At 43.9% G+C, this 18,924-nt stretch overlaps 1 protein-coding gene across 9 annotated transcripts in view; it reads left to right on the top strand.

Annotated features, from left to right (window-relative positions):
* Positions 1-18,924, top strand: part of LOC137625406 (zinc finger protein OZF-like) — a 385,590-nt gene that overhangs the window by 281,096 nt on the left and 85,570 nt on the right. For 4 of the 9 annotated variants that reach the window (XM_068356303.1, XM_068356298.1, XM_068356300.1 and 1 more), the window contains exon 3: positions 7,620-7,853. The exons of 4 other annotated variants lie outside the window; for them this stretch is intronic. Coding sequence is in view for 1 of the 5 variants with exons in the window: in XM_068356297.1 (XP_068212398.1) it covers positions 16,576-17,838 (1,263 nt within the window). In the remaining 4 variants the exon portion in view is untranslated. Of the gene's footprint in view, positions 1-7,619; positions 7,854-16,307; positions 18,688-18,924 lie in introns of those variants that run through there. One more of the 9 variants, XM_068356297.1, reaches the window with a different exon arrangement.

The following is an 18,924-nucleotide window of genomic DNA, read 5'->3' as shown; positions in this document are numbered from 1 at the left end:
TGTAGTTTTTTCTCAGCTATCGGCATTCTAGATCCAGAAAATGATATGGAGAGATCATCTACAAATAAGGTTGAGAGAATATCTTGGGGAATGATGGAGGATATCCCAATAATGGCATGTACAAATAGGGTTACACTTGGCACACTACACCTGGGAACTCCTTCCTGACATTTCCTCTCTGATAGAGGTTCCCCCACTCTCACTTGAAAAAAAAAAATCTATGTGAAAAAAATTATTGAATGAACTATGGTAGCTCTCCTTTTATTCCAAATTCATGAATGATTTCAAGTATATCACATCTCCATGCAGTATCATATGCCTTTTTTAAGCCAAGAACGACTTATATGGTGCTGTTTGGAAGCAAAGGGTTCACAAATAGAGGACTTCAGTCGAATCACCACATCCGTCATGGAGTGCATTTTTCTAAATCCACACTGGATATGCGATAAAATACCTTTCTTTTCCAGGTACCACATGTCTTGCACTGACCAACTTCACCATGATCTTGCATAAGCAAGATGTAAATGATCGATAGATTGCGACTAAAAGATTACAAATTTTAAAGTAATTTGTATTTTTCCTAACAATACAAATCTGTAGCTATTTATAGGGGCATCACTTTCGACGAAGCTGAAAGACAAGCCATTAGACTTTTAGAGAGAGTTAACCACCTACCGGCTAGTTAGCAGAGGTTGGAAGGTAGTAGCTACCCTTCTCACTCACACACCTGTGACTGTAATTTACTTTGCTTGGTGGTAGGACTTCAAGTGGGACAGGGTTGGCGGGCCAATTTGTATAAATAGCTATAGGTTTGTATCGTTAGGAAAAATATAAATTACTTCCAAATTTGTTGCTTGTTCTGTAATTGGAATACAAACCAATGCTATTTATAAGGATTGACTCACCCATTAGGAGTGTGGACGTACCTGCCAATCTGGGTTTTTGTCTTTGACCCGGGGATTCCTCTCTGTGTGTGTTAGCACATAGTAGGTGGAAACCCTACACATTGCTAAAACCTTGCTAAGTACAGTCTGCGGCCTATACAAGCTGTGTTTGTGATACTAGCAATGTGACTGTCGAGAAATCCTCCAAGGTCACCAAGACATACCCAATACCACGTCACCAAGGTATAGGGAAGCAACAGTATATACACAATACTAGGTTACACAAGGGAACAATGGTTTACCTGTAGTGGTTCAGTTCAGCTATGAAGAGGAGCCTAGATGCTGATTTCCCCCGGAGAGGGGAGGATGAAGATAAGAGAGAGCCAGTCCTTCTTAATCATTCACTCAGACTAAAACAGGGTAACCAATGCCCTCCATCTGCTGCTACTTGTCCATCAAGGAGCTTGAGGTGTTAAACCAATTGTTGGGTAGCCACCACAGGATCGATAGAGATCGTATCGAGTCTCCTGTAGGATACGTCTTGCAGGTAGTGGGCGGTGAAGGCTGTGTGACATTTTTACATGGTTACCTGTAAAACCTGCATCACCGAGTAGATAAATTCAAACGCCAGAGACGTAGTAATGCCCGGGACATCGAGTGCTCTGGTCGACGTGTCGTAGGAGGATTTGAATTCAGTGCGAGGTCCATGACCTTGCAAATCCAGGCAGAGATGTTCTTTGTGATCCTCCTCTTGACCATGTTGATGAAGAGTGTTGACACTCTGGGTGAGGTCTCGTAATTTCCTTAAGAAAGACCTCCAGTTTCTTTCTGGCATAGTAACTGCTAATCTGGATCATTGGTTATGCTGCAAAGGATTCCCAGACCGAAGGATTCGGATTCTGGGATCTGAGCTGCCAGAAACGAGGTCGAGCACTACTTGGTCCATTATCATGAATGAGAGACATTAAGGGCATCTCAAGGGTTTCACCAACTCTCTTGGAGGAAGTCAACACATGCTGGAGACCTGTCATCAAGGTCAGGAAACCTCTGCTGCTGTGAATCCTGGAATGAGGTCTCCTTTCCGACTAAGGGTCCGTAGGATCGAAACTCCGTATGAGGAGTAATGCTGATCTGGAGGAAAGGTTAATTCCTTCTGGTCTGAAGGCGAGACTCAAGGAATAGTGGTGGCCTTTCAATGCCGAGACCAAGAGACGCTTTCCTCCGAGGGTAACCGAGGAACACCCCTTATGTTGGCATATTGGTATCGAGGGGAAGGATACCCCTTCAATGATACCAACTAACAGTCCACTTAGCCTGGAGTGGCCAAAGCCAAAGATCTATCCAGGTATCCAGACATTCTCTTTGCAGTATGTTGAGGGAGAGACTCCCTGAGAGAGAAGGAGCAGGATAGTCTCCCGACGTGTAGTCACAGCACAGGTACTGTTTTTTGAAAGATGTTTGCATGTAACTGTTAACAGTCGGTGAGGGGGTTCTCCATCAGGAGTTGCAGATGAATCGACTGGGAATGAAGAGTCAGATGGGCAAGGAAAATCTCGCTGACAAGAAGAGTCTGCTGGGCATGACAAGTCTTGCTGACGAGAGGAGTCTGATGGCCTGTTTCCGAAGATCAAGAGCAGGGAATGGAAGAAACCAATTCCCTTAGGATCTCTCAGGATCTACGTCAGTAGGCGAGACGAGACTTCTAACGAGACAAGAGTGCTGATGACGAGGCCTGCTCTGAAGGACAATGGCGGAGAATAGGTGAAACTAATTCCCTTAGGAGGGACCCCCCAAGGGGAGAACAACCAGGAAAAGGAAGATTCTCTTGCAGATGGGAAAGGCGGCCATCGTTTGCTGCAGCTGTCAACGATCCTTCCAGCAATCAGGAAAATTGCTGCATAGTGGCTGGTGGAGAAACTACCTCCTCGGCAGGGGAGTGGATGAATCCCCGTCTTCGCTGGAAGAATCCTCCGAGGGGTAGACCAACGGGAGAAGGAAGTCTTTTCGGCAGAAGGGAAAGACACGATCAACATGTGCTGCCGTAGTCGTTTATTCTCTCCACAACAGAAGGGAGAGTTCCATTACCTAGAGGCAATCCTCTTAGCCGCACTCTCTGTTTTCCATCCCCGAGGTTCAGCCCAAGTTGAAGTTAAACATCGGGCATTGTAGAAGAAACGACCCGGAGCTCAAAAATGAGTTCCCCTTGAAGGGGGATGGTACCTCTTGCCCGCAGAAAGATTGCCCTTCTCTCTGAGAGGTTTAAAGAGACGGTCCCGTTCGGACTCTGACCACAGCCTATTGGACGAGTGGTACAGCATGGCCCCCTCCGTTTCTTTGATGCATCTGTGGGGAGAAATCAATTTGGAGAAAAACCGAGGAGATTGACTCCTTAGATGAGATTCTCACTGGCAACCTCATTATCAGGACATTCTCTTGTTCAGATCTTGTAGAGAGCCAGAGGGAAAGAAAATACCTGGTGCCGAAGGACCTGTGATCTGGCTGTTCCTGATTAGGTTTGGATTCGAAGGAGACTGGTGCAGTCCTATCAAACCTGTGGAAGTTTCTGCAGGCTGATAACCATGTCTATATATATCCACATTCAATAATGACAGTAGGGTCTCTTCTGAGATTACACCAGTCCTCAGATCGTGGTAAACTCAAGGAGATGCCTAGAGGAGCTCGAGACTGTTAAGATGACCCAGTCATCCGAAGTCTTGGAGACGAGGCTGATCCTGAAGGGGAAGGTTGACCTTAGGGTAGAATATCAAACTCATTCCACGAGGAAAGGCTAAGCTGGAGACTTCTGTAAGAAGTGACCGAAGAAACTTGGCGGTATATTGACGAACCGCGTCTTCCCATGAGACTAGATGTTACAATCGCGAGGATAAAGAGAGACCACTTCCCACTTCCTAAAGGAGGATGGAAAAGACAAGAGAGTATCTCTTGCGGGATGTGGACTCTCTGTCCTTGGCAAAAACATGAGCCGAGTATTTCGAGCTCGTAAGAGGGGTTTCACCATTACTGGAAAAATCTCGCTCTAGGATGAGAAAGGAAGATCTTCGTCTTGAACAACTCTGGTCGAAGGGAAAGCTTCAGTTACGGACGACAGTCATTGTCTAAATTCACAAGCAAGACTGAGTCTCACGAGGGTCGAGCCAATATGTTTCTTCGGGCAAGGATTTCATAGATGGAGGCTGAAGGTGCTCTCTCGAAGGTCTGTTGGTGTATAGGCCAACGGAGACTGGGAGTATACAAGATGCTGGCAACCTCTGGTGTTTTAGTGGGTTGCCCATCCCAGGGTTGACAGGAATTCTAACAACTAAGTTGCCATAACTGTCCCGTTAGAAAGCTCTGAATTCAACCTTCAAACGAGTGAATGAGGGAGTGTGGTAACCCCATGGAGTTGTACCTCCCAATGCAGGGGGTGGAACAGATTCAAGGGATCTGCCTCCTTTTGTAGAAGGAACGAAGTAAGGGTGAAAAACGTATGTTCATAAAGGATGAACGTCTGCGAATGTGCCGGTTTTTTGAAGTTCACGGGTGATGAAAACTTCGGGAACCGAAGAAAACCCTGTTTGTGTCGTTGGAGAGTGATGGGTTAGGTTCCCAGAAGGAAAACGACATTAAACTCCATCACTTCAACTCTACATGGGAGGGCTACCAAAGTAGCATAAGCCCAAGAGAGGGGTGAGATGACAATTTATGTTGTCTAGATGAGAGCACTCTTCGATGAGAGAGACTCGGGAGCAGCTCCTTCAACTCTATATGTGAGGGCTAACGAAGTAGCGCAAGCACAAGAGAGAGAAGAGAAGACGATCTTTAGCTAGCTTAGAGATGAACACGAGCTGGCGAGCAGCGAATGGGAAGTTGGCGAACGTCAAGTTGACAAAGAGAAAGCTGTCACATGTCAAGATAGCGAACGAGTTGTCGAATGCTGATCGGTAAGAAGCTGGAGATTGTCTAGCCATTGAATTGGCAAGCTGGCAAACAGCGAGTTAGCGAATCGGCCAATTGGTGATCATTGGTCAGCAATCGCTGGGTGGGCAGAGATCTGAAATGACGCTTGGCAAGCTTACAATCGACAAGCGGTGAGCTGAGGAACAGCAGTATGGTTTGACGATCGGTGAGGTGGCGATCGGCGAGCTGGCGATTGGCGAGCTGGAGATCAGCGATCAGCGAGAAGGTGATCGACGATCGGTGAAAGAAAGAGCGGGCAATCGGTGAGCAGGGGATCGGCAATCGGTTTGGCAATCAGCGGTCACTGATCTTGTGATCGGCAATGGCTAAGCTTACAATCAGTGTGCTGGCAAGTTAGGCTGACTATCAGCGAGCTGAAAAACATTGAGTTGCAAAATAGGCAAGCTGGCGGATGGTGAGCTGTCGAATGGTCTAGCTGTGAGCAGGAGACCTGCGATTGGTGAGCTGGTAACCGGAGACCTGTAGGTAGGCGATCAGCGAGCGGAAACCTAAGATGAGCTTTGCGAGCTGGAGATCAACAATCAGTGAACTGAGGAACAGCAGTAAGGTTTGACAATTAATGGGTTGGCGATTGGAAAATGACTAATTAGTGATCAGCAGTTGGCGAGATGCCAACAAGCAGGTCAGGAATCCAGAGATTCGAAGGGTGACGGCAGGCCCCAAACATGAGTTCAATGGCGAGAGGTCAGAGAGGAGTGTTGAACAGGTAAACGTCAAGTCCAAGGAGAGTTCAGTGAGACAGGCGAGGGTCAGGAACCAGAGGGAGAGGAGTGAGACTGACGAGACTCGTCCCAAAGGTAATACCTCAGGAGTGGGCAAATGGTGAGGACCTTTAAGTTCCTCTGATGGGGAATGTTTGGCAGATGTCGACGACGAGCCAAACACGTCTCTTTGCCAAAGGTGAAAGAGTCCGTCAGAGGAGACGAAGAGGACTACGAACTCGGCGAGCTCACCGATGACGAAAACTGCTCAGTTGGAAAGTTTCTGAAGAGGTGTCTCTATGGGTGGTCTCTCTCACGAACGAGAGAGGTGATCACCTGCAGGAGAGACTTGCCTTGCACTTTGCTCTGCTCCTGACAGAAGAGTTGGTTCAGCATTTGGGGCGGGGGGGGGGGGGGGGAGCCAAGTCTTTGGCAAAGAAACTGCAACAGCTCATGAGATAAAGCTGTCAGCAATTCTCCTCGCAGGCGGGAAGGTTACTAGTAACCCACTCCTGAGGTATTACCTTGGTGACCGCTGAGTTATCAGCAGTTGTGGATTTGGCATGTTAAACTTCATTGTGGAGGATAATGGAGGAGGGTGGGCTGTGGCACCCTACCAGTACCAACCAAACTCGGCTGAATCACTCATCAGGCTGGGAGGAGCGAATAGTGTAGCTTTCTTATGTTGGTTATCCCCAAAATTTGGGGAAAGGGCCTTGATAAATAAATAGGTGTTGCAGAACATAGGGAATTGATTTTTGTGTATATTGATGGCTCCAAATCTGATGCTGGCATTGGGTTTGGAGTATATAGTAAAGCTTTTAACTGTAGAGGTGCACTTCCTCTAGTCTAAAGGTCTGAACTTAAGCAAAAGGTTACTGGTATAAAATCTCTAAAATGGGGCATAAAAGACGTTTGGTTAAATGTTACACAAAAGCTACTCAACTGATTTTGACCAAACTTCAAAATAATGACTATGCCACTTTGGATAAAGTACATCAAAGTAAAAGTACTCAGCAGCACTTTGAAATTAATCTATGATATTTTTACACCGCATTAAGAGTTTGTGTTACAATAATTGGCAACAGCATTGGGATAGTCTAGATGGAAATAAGATGAGAGTAGTATGAGACGTCTCTGTATCGTCTCCTACTTGTCGTCTCCACATTAGTTATACTCGTTTAACACATGAGTTTCTGATGACTAGAGAACACCAGCCATATTGTGATGACTGTTTGGTACCCTTGACAGTGAGGCATTTGTTGATAGAATGCCCCACTTTTAGCCCCTCATGAAATAGATATCTGCCAGAGGCTTGGAAGTGAGGATGGCAGGTTCATTCTTGCCAAGATTCTTTGACATGATGTATCATACAATGCTAGCAGTATTTTTAGATTTATTTCAGAAGCAGGTCTTCTGAAAGCTATTTAACTTTTATAAGGATATTTTTACTTTTATTCCTTGTAAATAGAATTTCCTTTTATTCATTAATTATAAGATCTTGGCGTTAATGACCTTAGATGTCTACCCCACTCTTCTCCCTCTAATTAGCGTTGGGTAGTTAGACCCTGACAAAAAGACTATCGGCTGGTTTCACCTTTACCAAAATAAATACTCTATAGTAAAGAGCTCCAGGTTTTTATTGCTAGGAAAAATACTAATTATTTCCAAATTTGTTATGTTTCTTCAACTCTTTATGACTTTTAAAATATTAGGTGTGATTCTCGACAGCAAATTTACTTTTGATAAACACATTAGATTTGTGTCTTCTTCATTTGGACGAAAAATTGTCTTATTGAAAAAGTCTTTTAAGATTTTTGGTGATTAATCTATTCTGAAGAAGTATTTTAATTCTTTCATTCTACCTTGTTTTGAGTATTGTTCTCCTATCTGCTCTTCAGCTGCAAATTCTCTTCCTAATTTGTTGGACAGGAACTCACGGTTTAGTAAATTTCTTATTCCTGATCTAGAAATTAATTTCTGCACCATCGTTCAATTAGTTCATTATACATGTTGCATGAGATTTTTCATAATTCTGACCATTCTTTACATTCAGATCTTCCTGGATAGTAGCACCCTGTTCGTAATACGAGGTATGCAGCCCTTCTCCATCATGAGACTCGATACCACACAGTATTCTAGAAGCTTTATTCCAGCTGTGTCCAAGTTGGGGAATGATCTTCCTAATTAAGTAGTTGAATTGGTAGAAGTTCAAAAGTTCAAAGTCGCAGCAAATGTTTTTATGTTTAACAGGCTGACGTAAGCCTCTTTTTATGGATTTATATGAAAGGTCTGTTTTAATGTTGTTACTAGTGTTACTATTCTTAAAATATTTTATTGTTTTAATGTTACTGTTCTTAAAATATTTGATTTTAGTTTTTTTTATTACTTTTAATATAGTTTATGTATTTCCTTATTTCCTTTCCTCACTGGGCTATTTTTTTTTCTTGATTACCTTGGGCTTATAGCACCATGCTCTTCCAACTATGGATATAGCTTAGCTTGTATTAATGATAATAATCATAATAATTATAATAATATTCCACTACAACGGCTCCAACTAGTTTACTCAGTTTCCCTGGTCCTGGGGTTAAGGACCTTTCCTAGGGACACCCTTTATGTCTCGGCAGCTGAAATGATGTATGGCGACCCGTTGGTCATCCCTGCTGAATGTTTTCTGCCTGCAATCTCTTCTGACAATCTCCAGCACCTACTAACTCATGTTGTTGGAAAATTTACACCTTGCTGCCAGATATACGAGGCCCCAGTGAAGCAACACATACCAAAAGATTTAAACACCGGAATACATGTCTTCATGCGCACCAACACAAGCAAGCCATTGCCGAAAGGCCCTTTCCTCATTATCCGTTGCAAACTAAAGTCTTCTATAATTAACATTCATGGCAAAGGAGATTGTATCTTCATTTTTTTTTTTATTTGCGATGGTACAATTCATGTATGACCCAGTGCCTATCACTTTCTCTTATTATAAACAGATAGGTTGCAATAGTGACCTCTCTTTGCTTCTCCACAGATCAGGACTGGAACACTTCTAGGGAAGTTACAGGGCCTTCCAGATTTGGTTTGAAGGGGACTTCCAACCATCTGCTCATTGAGTATCCCGAATTAAAGTACTCAGGTTTTTGTAGATATGATAAAAGGGATTTTGACGTAGGAAAAATCTATTTCTGGGCGAGGGACCTGTGCCGCCCAGTGAATAAGCTCCTATTAGCACTTATTCTTAGGTAATTTACTGCTAAATATACCAGAGAAAAAATGTAAAGGAGTGCTAGGTTAACTAGCTCGCTCACCTATTGGTGTCGGTATAGAATTGGGCGTATAATCCAGAGGTCCCGCACTATTTAGATTCATCCATGACAAAGACCCCAATAGAGGAGAGCCGTTCAACCTCACTCGGCACCACTAACTCTGCATCCGCTCAGAACCCAACTCCTTAGCACCCAAAGTTTGGGGACTCCAAGGGAGAGGAGCTGGGAGGGTTCACTGGGCGGCACAGGTCCCTCGCCCAGAAATAGATTTTTCCTACGTCAAAATCCCTTTTCTGGGCTTGAACCTGTGCCGGCCAGTGAATATATACAAGAGAAATGTCACCAAACTTGCAAAATAAAGGAAAAAAACATAAACATAAGGGAAATACAAGTTGCTTTAATCAGAGATGAGTGCCAAAAACAGCTATAAGGGTATCTTAAAAAGAACATAAATCCACTTGGTAGAACAATTGACAAAAAAGGTAAGGTATAATAATGCCGTGAGTGATGATATATACAGATACTCAGGAGTCAAAAATTTACAAATATAGTAATAGTAATCAGGTGCGAAACCAACGAATACAAATAGGGTATAAATGAGGCAGGTAAGGGGGAGAGATAAAATGACAAGGAATTAACATGTGAGTTACCTGGGGGTAACTACGCTCCCTGCAGCTACCGTAGGAAATTTAAGGGCTTCCAAATGTTTAAGGTAGTGTTTCTTGAACACTGACGGTGACTTCCACCCTGTATACCTGGAAAGATCCGTAAAATTCATGTGGGGAAAAAAGTTCACCGAAGTAGCAACCGCTCTGATATCATGTGCAAGAGGAAAAGAGTCAGGGCTAGCTTGTTTAATAAAATACAAAATTTGTTGCCTGATCCCTTTAATGGTAATGGTACCGCCTTGTTCTCTAACGAATAGAAGCCCCGAGGAGTTAGAGGAGGTCCGGGATAAATAAGACCTAAGAGTAGTAACAGGGCACAGAGACGGATCTTGCGTGAGGGGAACAATTTTCCAGGAGGACCATCTGTTCTGAGGGTCTTCGTTCTTAGCTAAAAAGAATTTGTTAGGTGAAAGAAGGACCTCTCCCGAAGGAAGGAACTCAATATGACCCGGGTCACTTGACAAAGCTGCCAGTTCAGAAATTCTTGCCCCGGAAGCCAAACTCACCAGGAAAAGTGTTTTCCTGAGAAGAGGAATGTAATCACAAGAACTGTTAATGGTATCAGAAGCCAATTTGAGTACATCATTAAGTAACCAGGTAACCGGGGTAGGACGAGTAACCGGTTTCAGTCTGGCACAGGCTTTCGGAATTGAAGCTAACAAAGAGTCGGTTAAGTCTATGTTAAAACCCACTAGGAAGATCTTTTTCAAGGCAGATTTAATAGTGGTGATAGTATTGGCTGCCAGACCTGATTCTAATAAAGTTCTAAAGAAAGTGACTGTAAGGTTCAAGTTCATACAGTGTACGTCTGAGTCTATCAAAAATTTAGCCAACTTTTTAACCGCAGAATCATATTGGCGGATGGTGGAATCCCGTTTATCTGATTCTAGGAACAGGGTGTTTTGAGGATCGATATTGGCACCATGCATGGCCGCAAACTTCATGAAGTCCATAAAGTTAGGGCGCTCTGAATGTTTGAGAAAGCGTACACAACGCGTGTTTGTACTATCTGAGACAGAACCGGATTGGGTATCGGGTGAGGATGTAGTCTCAACTCTCGCAGGAGAGGGTACCAATTGCTCTTGGGCCAGTTGGGTGCGACCAAGGCTACTCGTCCCTTGAAGGATCTCAGTTTGTCTAGGACTTTCAGTAAAAGATTCACCGGGAGAAAGAGATAAATCCTTTCCCAGATGTCCCAATTCTGTGACATGGCGTCTGTGGCGTAGGCCTGAGGGTCTAGATTGGGAGCCACATATACTCTCAATTTGTGGTTGGACTCCGTGGCGAAGAGGTCCACTTGGAGACCCGGAACCCGAGAGAGAATCCACCGGAATGACTTTAAATCGAGTGACCATTCCGATTCTAGAGGGGAGGTCCGGGACAAGGCGTCTGCAACTACGTTTCGGACTCCCGCCAGGTGGACAGCTGAAAGATGCCAACGGTTCGAGGCTGCTAGGGAGAATATGGCTACTAGAACATGGTTCAGAGGCCCTGATTTTGATCCACCTCTGTTGAGGCAGCGGACCACCACTTCGCTGTCGAGAACCAGACGAAGGTGTTGTCTCTTGGATGGAGCGAGACGTTTCAGGGTTAGAAGAACTGCCATGGCCTCCAGCACATTGATGTGGAATTGGCGGAATAAGGGAGACCAAAGACCTTGAACTTTCCTGAGCTGAGAATAGCCTCCCCAACCTGATAGGGATGCGTCCGTGTGAATGATTAACTTCGGAGGCGGAAATCGAAGGGGAACTGACTTTGACAGATTGTTGGCCCTTGTCCAAGGTAGAAGTCTTTCCCGGAGAATGGGAGGAAGGCGGACTTTCCTGTCCCGGAGCTTCCGGTTCGCCCTCGAACGCCAGACACGATTGATATCTTTCAATTTTGCTTTCAGAAGTAGATCCGTCACTGAAGCAAATTGAAGGGACCCTAGGATCCTCTCTTGGAGTCGTCTGGAACTTACTTTGTCTTTGAGAAAGCGTTTGGTGTTCATTGCAATCTCTAACCTCTTGGGTTTGGGAAGACACAGAGTGTGAGATATAAGATCCCATTGCAGGCCGAGCCATTGGAACTTTGATTTCGGAAGAAGACGGGACTTCTTGAAGTTGATCTGGAAGCCTAGAGATTGAAGGTATTGGATGACTCTGTGAGTGGCTTTTAAGCAATTTTGGGAGGTGTCTGCCCAAATGAGCCAGTCGTCCAGATAGGCTACTACTTGAATCCCTTGATTTCTGAGTTCCTGAACAGCAACTTCTGCTAACTTTGTGAAGATCCTTGGGGCGATGTTGAGCCCGAAAGGCATCACCTTGAAGGAGTAATTTTTGTTTCCTAGGCGGAAGCCTAGATACGGACGGAAGTGTCTCGCTATCGGGACGTGATAATAGGCGTCTGTAAGATCGATAGAGGTGGTGACGGCCCCACGGGGAAGTAAGGTCCGCACCTGCGAGACGGTAAGCATTCGAAACTTGTCGCATTGAATGGACAAGTTGAGAAGGGATAGGTCTAGAATCACTCTTCTCTTGTCCGAATCCTTCTTCGGGACACTGAACAGCCGACCCTGAAACTTCAGGTGTTTCGTTTCTTGTATGGCGTTCTTTTGTAACAGGTCCTGGACAAATTCAACTAGGTCCGGAGTGGAATGCTGAAGAAATCTGTTCGGTGGAGGAGGTCCTTGAATCCAACTCCACCCCAGTCCCTTGGAGATGATACTGAAAGCCCAGGGACTGAACCTCCATTTGTTGCGGAAGGCATAAAGCCTCCCCCCTACCCGCTGCATCTCAGTATTGGCTTGAGGAGTTGCCTCCACGTCCGCCTCGGAATTCTTTCCCTTGCGAAAGAATCTACCTCTACCTCTGTTCTGGTGTGAACCACGGTGGTAGCCTCTACCTCTGTTATAACCCTGGGAAGAGCCTTGAGCCTCATAAGATTGGTTAAAGGCTGGAGAGGTGGTGGAGGCACCGGGAAGCTGGCTCTTAGGGAGCAGAACGGTGACATAGTCGTCCGAGGAAGGAGCCTGAGAGGTGGAAGGCTGTGCAGGAACAGCAGGAGATGGAGGAAGAGGCTGCCGGAAAACGGACGAGCTACTCTGCTGTTGCCGGAACTGAGTGGAGGTATACGGGCGGAGCCTCTTCCTACCCCGGGCTTGGTAACTTGCGGGATCATATTTCCGCTTAGGAGTCAAACCCCAACGGGCTTTAAGGCTCTGATTAACTCTAGTAGCCTCTGCCAAGACTTCCTCCACAAGATCCTCAGGGAAAAGATTTGGACCCCAACAAGAGGACCGGATAAGTTTATTCGGCTCGTGCCTAATAGTCGCCTCAGCCAGGACGTGTTTGCGGCACCTACGTTTAGCCAGAGCAAAGTCATACAAGTCAAAATATAACGACTGCAAAGTAGCCTTATTAAGAGACTTAAAGATACTCTCAGTATCATAAGTTAAGGCTATCGACTCCGTAGACGTGGCCAAGTTCAAAGTTCGACCAACACGTAGGCGGGAATCATACTCCTGTTTAATAAGGGATTCCGGGGGACGGGGAAGCCGTTCACTAAACATTACTGACGCACAGTCCGCTGTTAGCTTGCCAGAAGTAAAGGTGGTATGGACATTGTCCCAACACTCATTACCTGAAGGAAGAAAGAGGGAGATCGGATCTACCTCTCGGATGGGAGGCAAGGGCTTCTCCTCCAGAGCATATTGAAAAGCCAGTTCTGCAACCTTATTGACGCATGGAGTCACGGTATTCTTGTCCATTAAGAACATTGTGAACGAACTTTTATGAGGCGTCAACATGGTATTGGTGCAACCAATATCATTCAGAAACCTAGCCCAAACAGATTGGGCTTGTTCCTTTGGGAAAATGACAGTCTCTTTGGGGACCTTATCCAGCCGAACCAGAGCTTCCTCGGTAAGCCTGGCATAACCATGAAATGGAAATGCTAGACCAGGAGGAAAGAATTCAAAGTCCTCTAGTGGACGAGTACCAAGACCTTCCAATGTTAACATCCCGTCTGAGAATGGGGAATGAAGAGCCATGCGCCAAGGGTTATTCTTGGTGAACGGCGGAAGCTTAGAGGCATCCGGGATGAGAGAGCTTTGAACTCGCTCCGGAGCACCCTGCTCTAATGCCCCAAGTCTCTGACCAATGTTAGAGAACATCGTGTCCATCTTGGCCTGCATTTCCGACACAAACTTAGACTGCATCTCCGACACAATGCGAAGCATGGCTGATTCGGAAAGGCCCGGGTTAGGAGCAGAAGTGGCGGATTGTACTCCCGGGTCGTGAGACTTAGAGGAGGAGCCGGAAGCCTTAGATGACGGGTTTGTATTTGACTTGGAACTATGGGAAGCCTTGTGGGGCTTACGAGCTTTTGGCAAAGTTCTAGATATAGACTTATCTTTGGGGGGAACCGGGTGTGATCGATGAGACGAATCACGGTCCCCAGAAAAACCATGGAAAGAAGAGAGATCAGATGAAGAAGAAAGAGCGGGGCTGAGGATAGGAATCTCAGCGCCGGTAACACCTGCCTCACTTACCACCCTACCTGCATCCGGATCATCCAACAACATAGGTTCAACATCCAAGTTCAAGGAGGCAACATTGTCTTCCAGATCTCCGGGGGCATCCAACGGATGTTGTTCCTGGTCGATGAATCCCGCTATAGTGGCATCAATGTCGGCAATGATGGGTGCCGCAACATGCCTAGCCACAGCGGCTGAAGACTTGGCATTAAGGTAGATCATGGCACAGTAGTCTTCAGATAGGACGTAAGGCTGTTTAGATTTCACGTTTCGGGCAAATCCCCCAACCCACACTTTCAGTGTGGCCCGAGCCGCAGTCTTCTGCTCCGGGGATGCCTGAAATAATAGTGGGAATTACAGAAAGGAAGATTCCCGGCGGTCCTTCAAGACCATAGAAATCTTACTAAATAGTGTATGTATACCAAAAAAAGGTAAAATAATTAGAAAGACAACATAGCCAACGGGACTCACCGAATCAGATCCGAGGGTGGTGATGAGGTCAAAACAGACCATACAGTTATCAGGGTGCCAGACCACGATGTCTTCCAGCTGAACTCCGCAGAGGGCGTGAGACCTACATACAGTATGGCCACAAGGCTGGTGAAGAACAGCCGCACAGGCCGTCGTCTGACAATGCACCATCTATAAAAAGAATAGTATATGAGAAACTGTAATTCTCTTAAGTAGGGGCGGGTCCGGAGGACCCGGGACTAAACATAAGTCTAACTTAAGACTAGAGCTTAACTGTAATACTCTTAAGTAGGGGCGGGTCCGGAGGACCCGGGCCTAAACATAAGTCTAACTTAAGACTAGAGTATAGCTATCCATTCCGGTCGAGTCGGGATCATAAAGAAGGATGCAACAAAGAATAAGACACATGGTGTCTGATTTCCCGGAGCGGGGTTAAGCCCCGGGCCGGGAAATAAAAGTACATCCATAAACCAATATATATAGGAACTCCGGGATAGTGATCTATCATATATAATCATATATAATCATAGGAACTGTTATAAATTAAGAGGGGGGCGGAACTGTAGATAAGAACCGCCAACAGAACCCGGAGGGTTTCGTATAACATAATAAAAGTGTGATAGGTGAATATAAAATAGGGTGCACCGGGATCCTACTCTGTTGACCGGTGGCCAACCCGTCTAGACAGAGACGAAACCGCCGGGACACCCGGAGGACAAAGTCCATAAACACTGAACTACCCCCCTAAAAGGAGGGAAGGCAACGGTCCCCTAGGGGAGGGGGGAGAGAAGCCTAGCCACCAACCTAGCGAGAGGGGGAGCTTGGGGGAGGATCACGTGATACGGAGCAGCAGGGCTACCAACTGACGATCCCCACACACTACCAAAACAGATCATACGGAGTAATAAGCACAAATATTCATTATAAAAGTAATAGCGTTGAAAAATATATAAATATACACATAAAAATTTAGGGCAAGGCATGCAACATAATAAATAAATCCCAAAGGACAACAACCTGATGGCTTATATAATAAAAATTGCCGCCCAGTAACGAAGGTCGGCAAGCCATCTACGATACGTAACTTGATATCGGCCCTAAATATGAACCACAAGGGTTCTAAACGCTAAATAATGATTATCCACAGTAAAACATATAACAAATTTTAATTAATAATAAAAATAATACACTTAGTAACACCGCGAGTGAAACTAAAAGCTCTCAAAACAGGAGTACCAACCGTAAGCGGAATCGAGCAAGACCGATATGATCGAAGAGAATAAACTCCTATAATTTAAATATTAAACGATCTAGATTGCTCAAAACACAGCAAAACATAGCTTGGTACTTAACTTAGACGGTGTCTCCTGGGAAACCGATGAAGAAGCCATAATCCAGTGAAAAATAAGGCAAAACACGAGAGCACAAACAAGCGGGTTACCACACAGGCGTGCTAAAAAGGAGTTGGGTTCTGAGCGGATGCAGAGTTGGTGGTGCCGAGTGAGGTTGAACGGCTCTCCTCTATTGGGGTCTTTGTCGTGGATGAATCTAAATAGTGCGGGACCTCTGGATTATACGCCCAATTCTATACCGACACCAATAGGTGAGCGAGCTAGTTAACCTAGCACTCCTTTACATTTTTTCTCTGGTATATTTAGCAGTAAATTACCTAAGAATAAGTGCTAATAGGAGCTTATTCACTGGCCGGCACAGGTTCAAGCCCAGAAATACAAATTACTTAAAAAAAATTTTATTTTATTTCAGAAAACTCCATTTTAATTTTGCCCTACTCCAATGATATGTGTTCTCTATTATTTCAGACTTTTCATATCAAAGGAAATAATCATCAATTTCCTGTGATAAGATTGTGTAAACAACTGAAGATATCAGCAAGAGATACAGGACTGGGAATAAGGAAAAAGAAAAGATACAGGATTGGGAAAAAGGAAGAAGAACAAAAAGAGATGTAGGACTGGGAAAAAGGAAGAATTTTCTGTGTTAGTTCTTGTTGTAAGGCTTTGATGTAAAGAATAGATAGTCTAGTGTTAACTTTAGCTTTGGACACTGTTGTGGATAATATTGAAGAGGATGTCATCCAGTGATAGGGAGAGGATGCTGAACTCTGAATCATTAGAATTTCCAATAAAAAGTGAAATGGAAGATTCCTTTTCACACACTGCAGTCAAGTTGGAAAATGATGATTTGGTTGATAATTTTAGGCTCTTTGATGATGACTCTCTTTTCATGGATCCAGACATGGAATTCAAAGCAGAGCCAGAATTTGAAGCAGAGCCAGAAATATTTGAGTCAAGTGAAAGTGACATGAAATATTCTTTGGACTCTGATGCATCAGTGAGTGGGGAAGATTTACAAATCAGCAAAAGGGAAGTCTATAAAGAGGAGGAGGAGATTGTAAAAACAGGTGTGAAAGAGGAATGTGACATACGGTTGGGATCCAGTAAGAAAGAGGACAAAGAAAAGGGAAGAGGAAGAGGGAAAGAATGTTTGCAGAATAAGGAGGAGCATATTGAAAAGAGTGGCTCTGAAAAACTTCTTTGTAAAAAAAGTGATTCTAAATCTCACACTAATGTTGGTATAATGTTGCGTGGGAATTATGAAGAAAAACAATTTATTGGAGTGTTTAAATCCTCCAACACTCACAAGCTAATTCACACTGGAGGCCATTTCAGATGCAAAGAATGTGGCAAAACATTTTCTAATGAAATTGGTCTTGAAGCACATTATGGGGCTCACACCAGGAGGAGGTCATTCAATTGTAGTGAATGTGGTAAAGGGTTTTTTGGGAAAAATGATCTCATAAGACATTTGAGAACGCACATTGGGGAGAAGCCATTTCAGTGCAGTGTCTGTGACAAAGCATTCTTTCAGAAAAGTCATCTTACAACGCATCATAGAATTCATACTGGGGAGAAGCCATTTAAATGCAGCTTCTGTGACAAAACATTTTCTCGGAAAAACCGTCTTACAGAGCATCATAGAATTCATACTGGGGAGAAGCCATTTAAATGCAGCTTCTGTGACAAAGCCTTCATTCAGAGTCATCATCTTACACAGCATCATAGAATTCATACTGGGGAGAAGCCATTTAAATGCAGTGTCTGTGACAAAGCTTTCTTTCAGAGAAGTCATCTTACAATGCATCATAGAATTCATACTGGGGAGAAGCCATTTAAATGCAGGTTTTGTGACAAAGCATTTTCTCGGAAAAACAGTCTTACAGGGCATCATAAAACTCATACGGGGGAGAAGCCATTTAAATGCAGCTTCTGTGACAAAGCCTTTATTCAGAGTCATCATCTTACACAGCATCATAGAATTCATACTGGGTAGAAGCCCCTTAAATGCAGTTTCTGTGACAAAGCATTTTCTCAGAAACGCAGTTTTACAGAGCATCGTAGCTTTCATACTAGGGAGAAGCCATTTAAATACAGTTTCTGTGATAAGGCTTTTAACAGGAAATCACATGTGAAAAGTCATATGAAGACTTGTGCCAAAGAAAGTTTGTAAGGAATTGGGAAGTCGGGTTCTTTTGAAAAGAGGAAAATGCTGTTACAAAGCGATTAAATTACCATACCTGCTAGACTCTAGTTGTACTCTCTGTTGTTAGTTTAATCACCTGGAATTGAGTCAGTTCCTTTGCAAATGATTCTTTATGGGACGTTTACAAACAAGTTAAATGGAATTTTGATCAAACAAGAGAAACATGTTTGACTGAATGAAATCTTTCATGTTTCCTTGGTAATGTTCAGTTGCGTGTGATGTCATCTCTTGTTAAGCTTAATTCACCAGATTCTCTATAAAAAAATTAATATAACCAATTTTCTTGACACCAACGAAACAACTGATACAGTGAAGGAGAAAAATTGAAAAACCATCCTAGGAGGTGAGGGACCCCTCTGCTGTACAACCGCAGAAGAAGCTGAAGAGTTATAAAGCTAATAGCATAGGCCTAGACTCCAGAGCTATCCTATCATCATCATCACCATTATTATTATTATTATTATTATTATTATTATCATCATTATTATTATTTTTAATTTTATTATAATTTAAGATACGTTGTTATTGTATTTCTTTAGAATTGGCCCATAACACATGTGGCTGAATATGTCTGACCTGATTATAGTTTTCTGTTCATAAAGTATAAGTAAAATAGTAGAATTAATTGTATTTCTAATAGTGAAGATAACTCACCACCTTGCTTATTTATTTATTTATTTATTTATTTAATTTTCCTCAAACTGAAGAAACCCACTGGGCGACTAGAATTATATAAGTAACGTTGACTATAGTCCAAGCTATGACTTGTAGTAATTTATTGCAAGTTTTGAATTCATGATCCTAACTAATGTTTGTTTCATACACAAAACATAATAAGCAAATAATAAGTAATAACTTTGAAATCATTCCCCAAAT

The sequence above is a fragment of the Palaemon carinicauda genome, chromosome 32, assembly GCF_036898095.1.
Source record: "Palaemon carinicauda isolate YSFRI2023 chromosome 32, ASM3689809v2, whole genome shotgun sequence".
Taxonomy (NCBI): Eukaryota; Metazoa; Arthropoda; class Malacostraca; order Decapoda; family Palaemonidae; genus Palaemon; species Palaemon carinicauda.
Note: the sequence above shows the minus strand (reverse complement) of the source record. Positions and strands in the feature narration are given on the sequence as shown.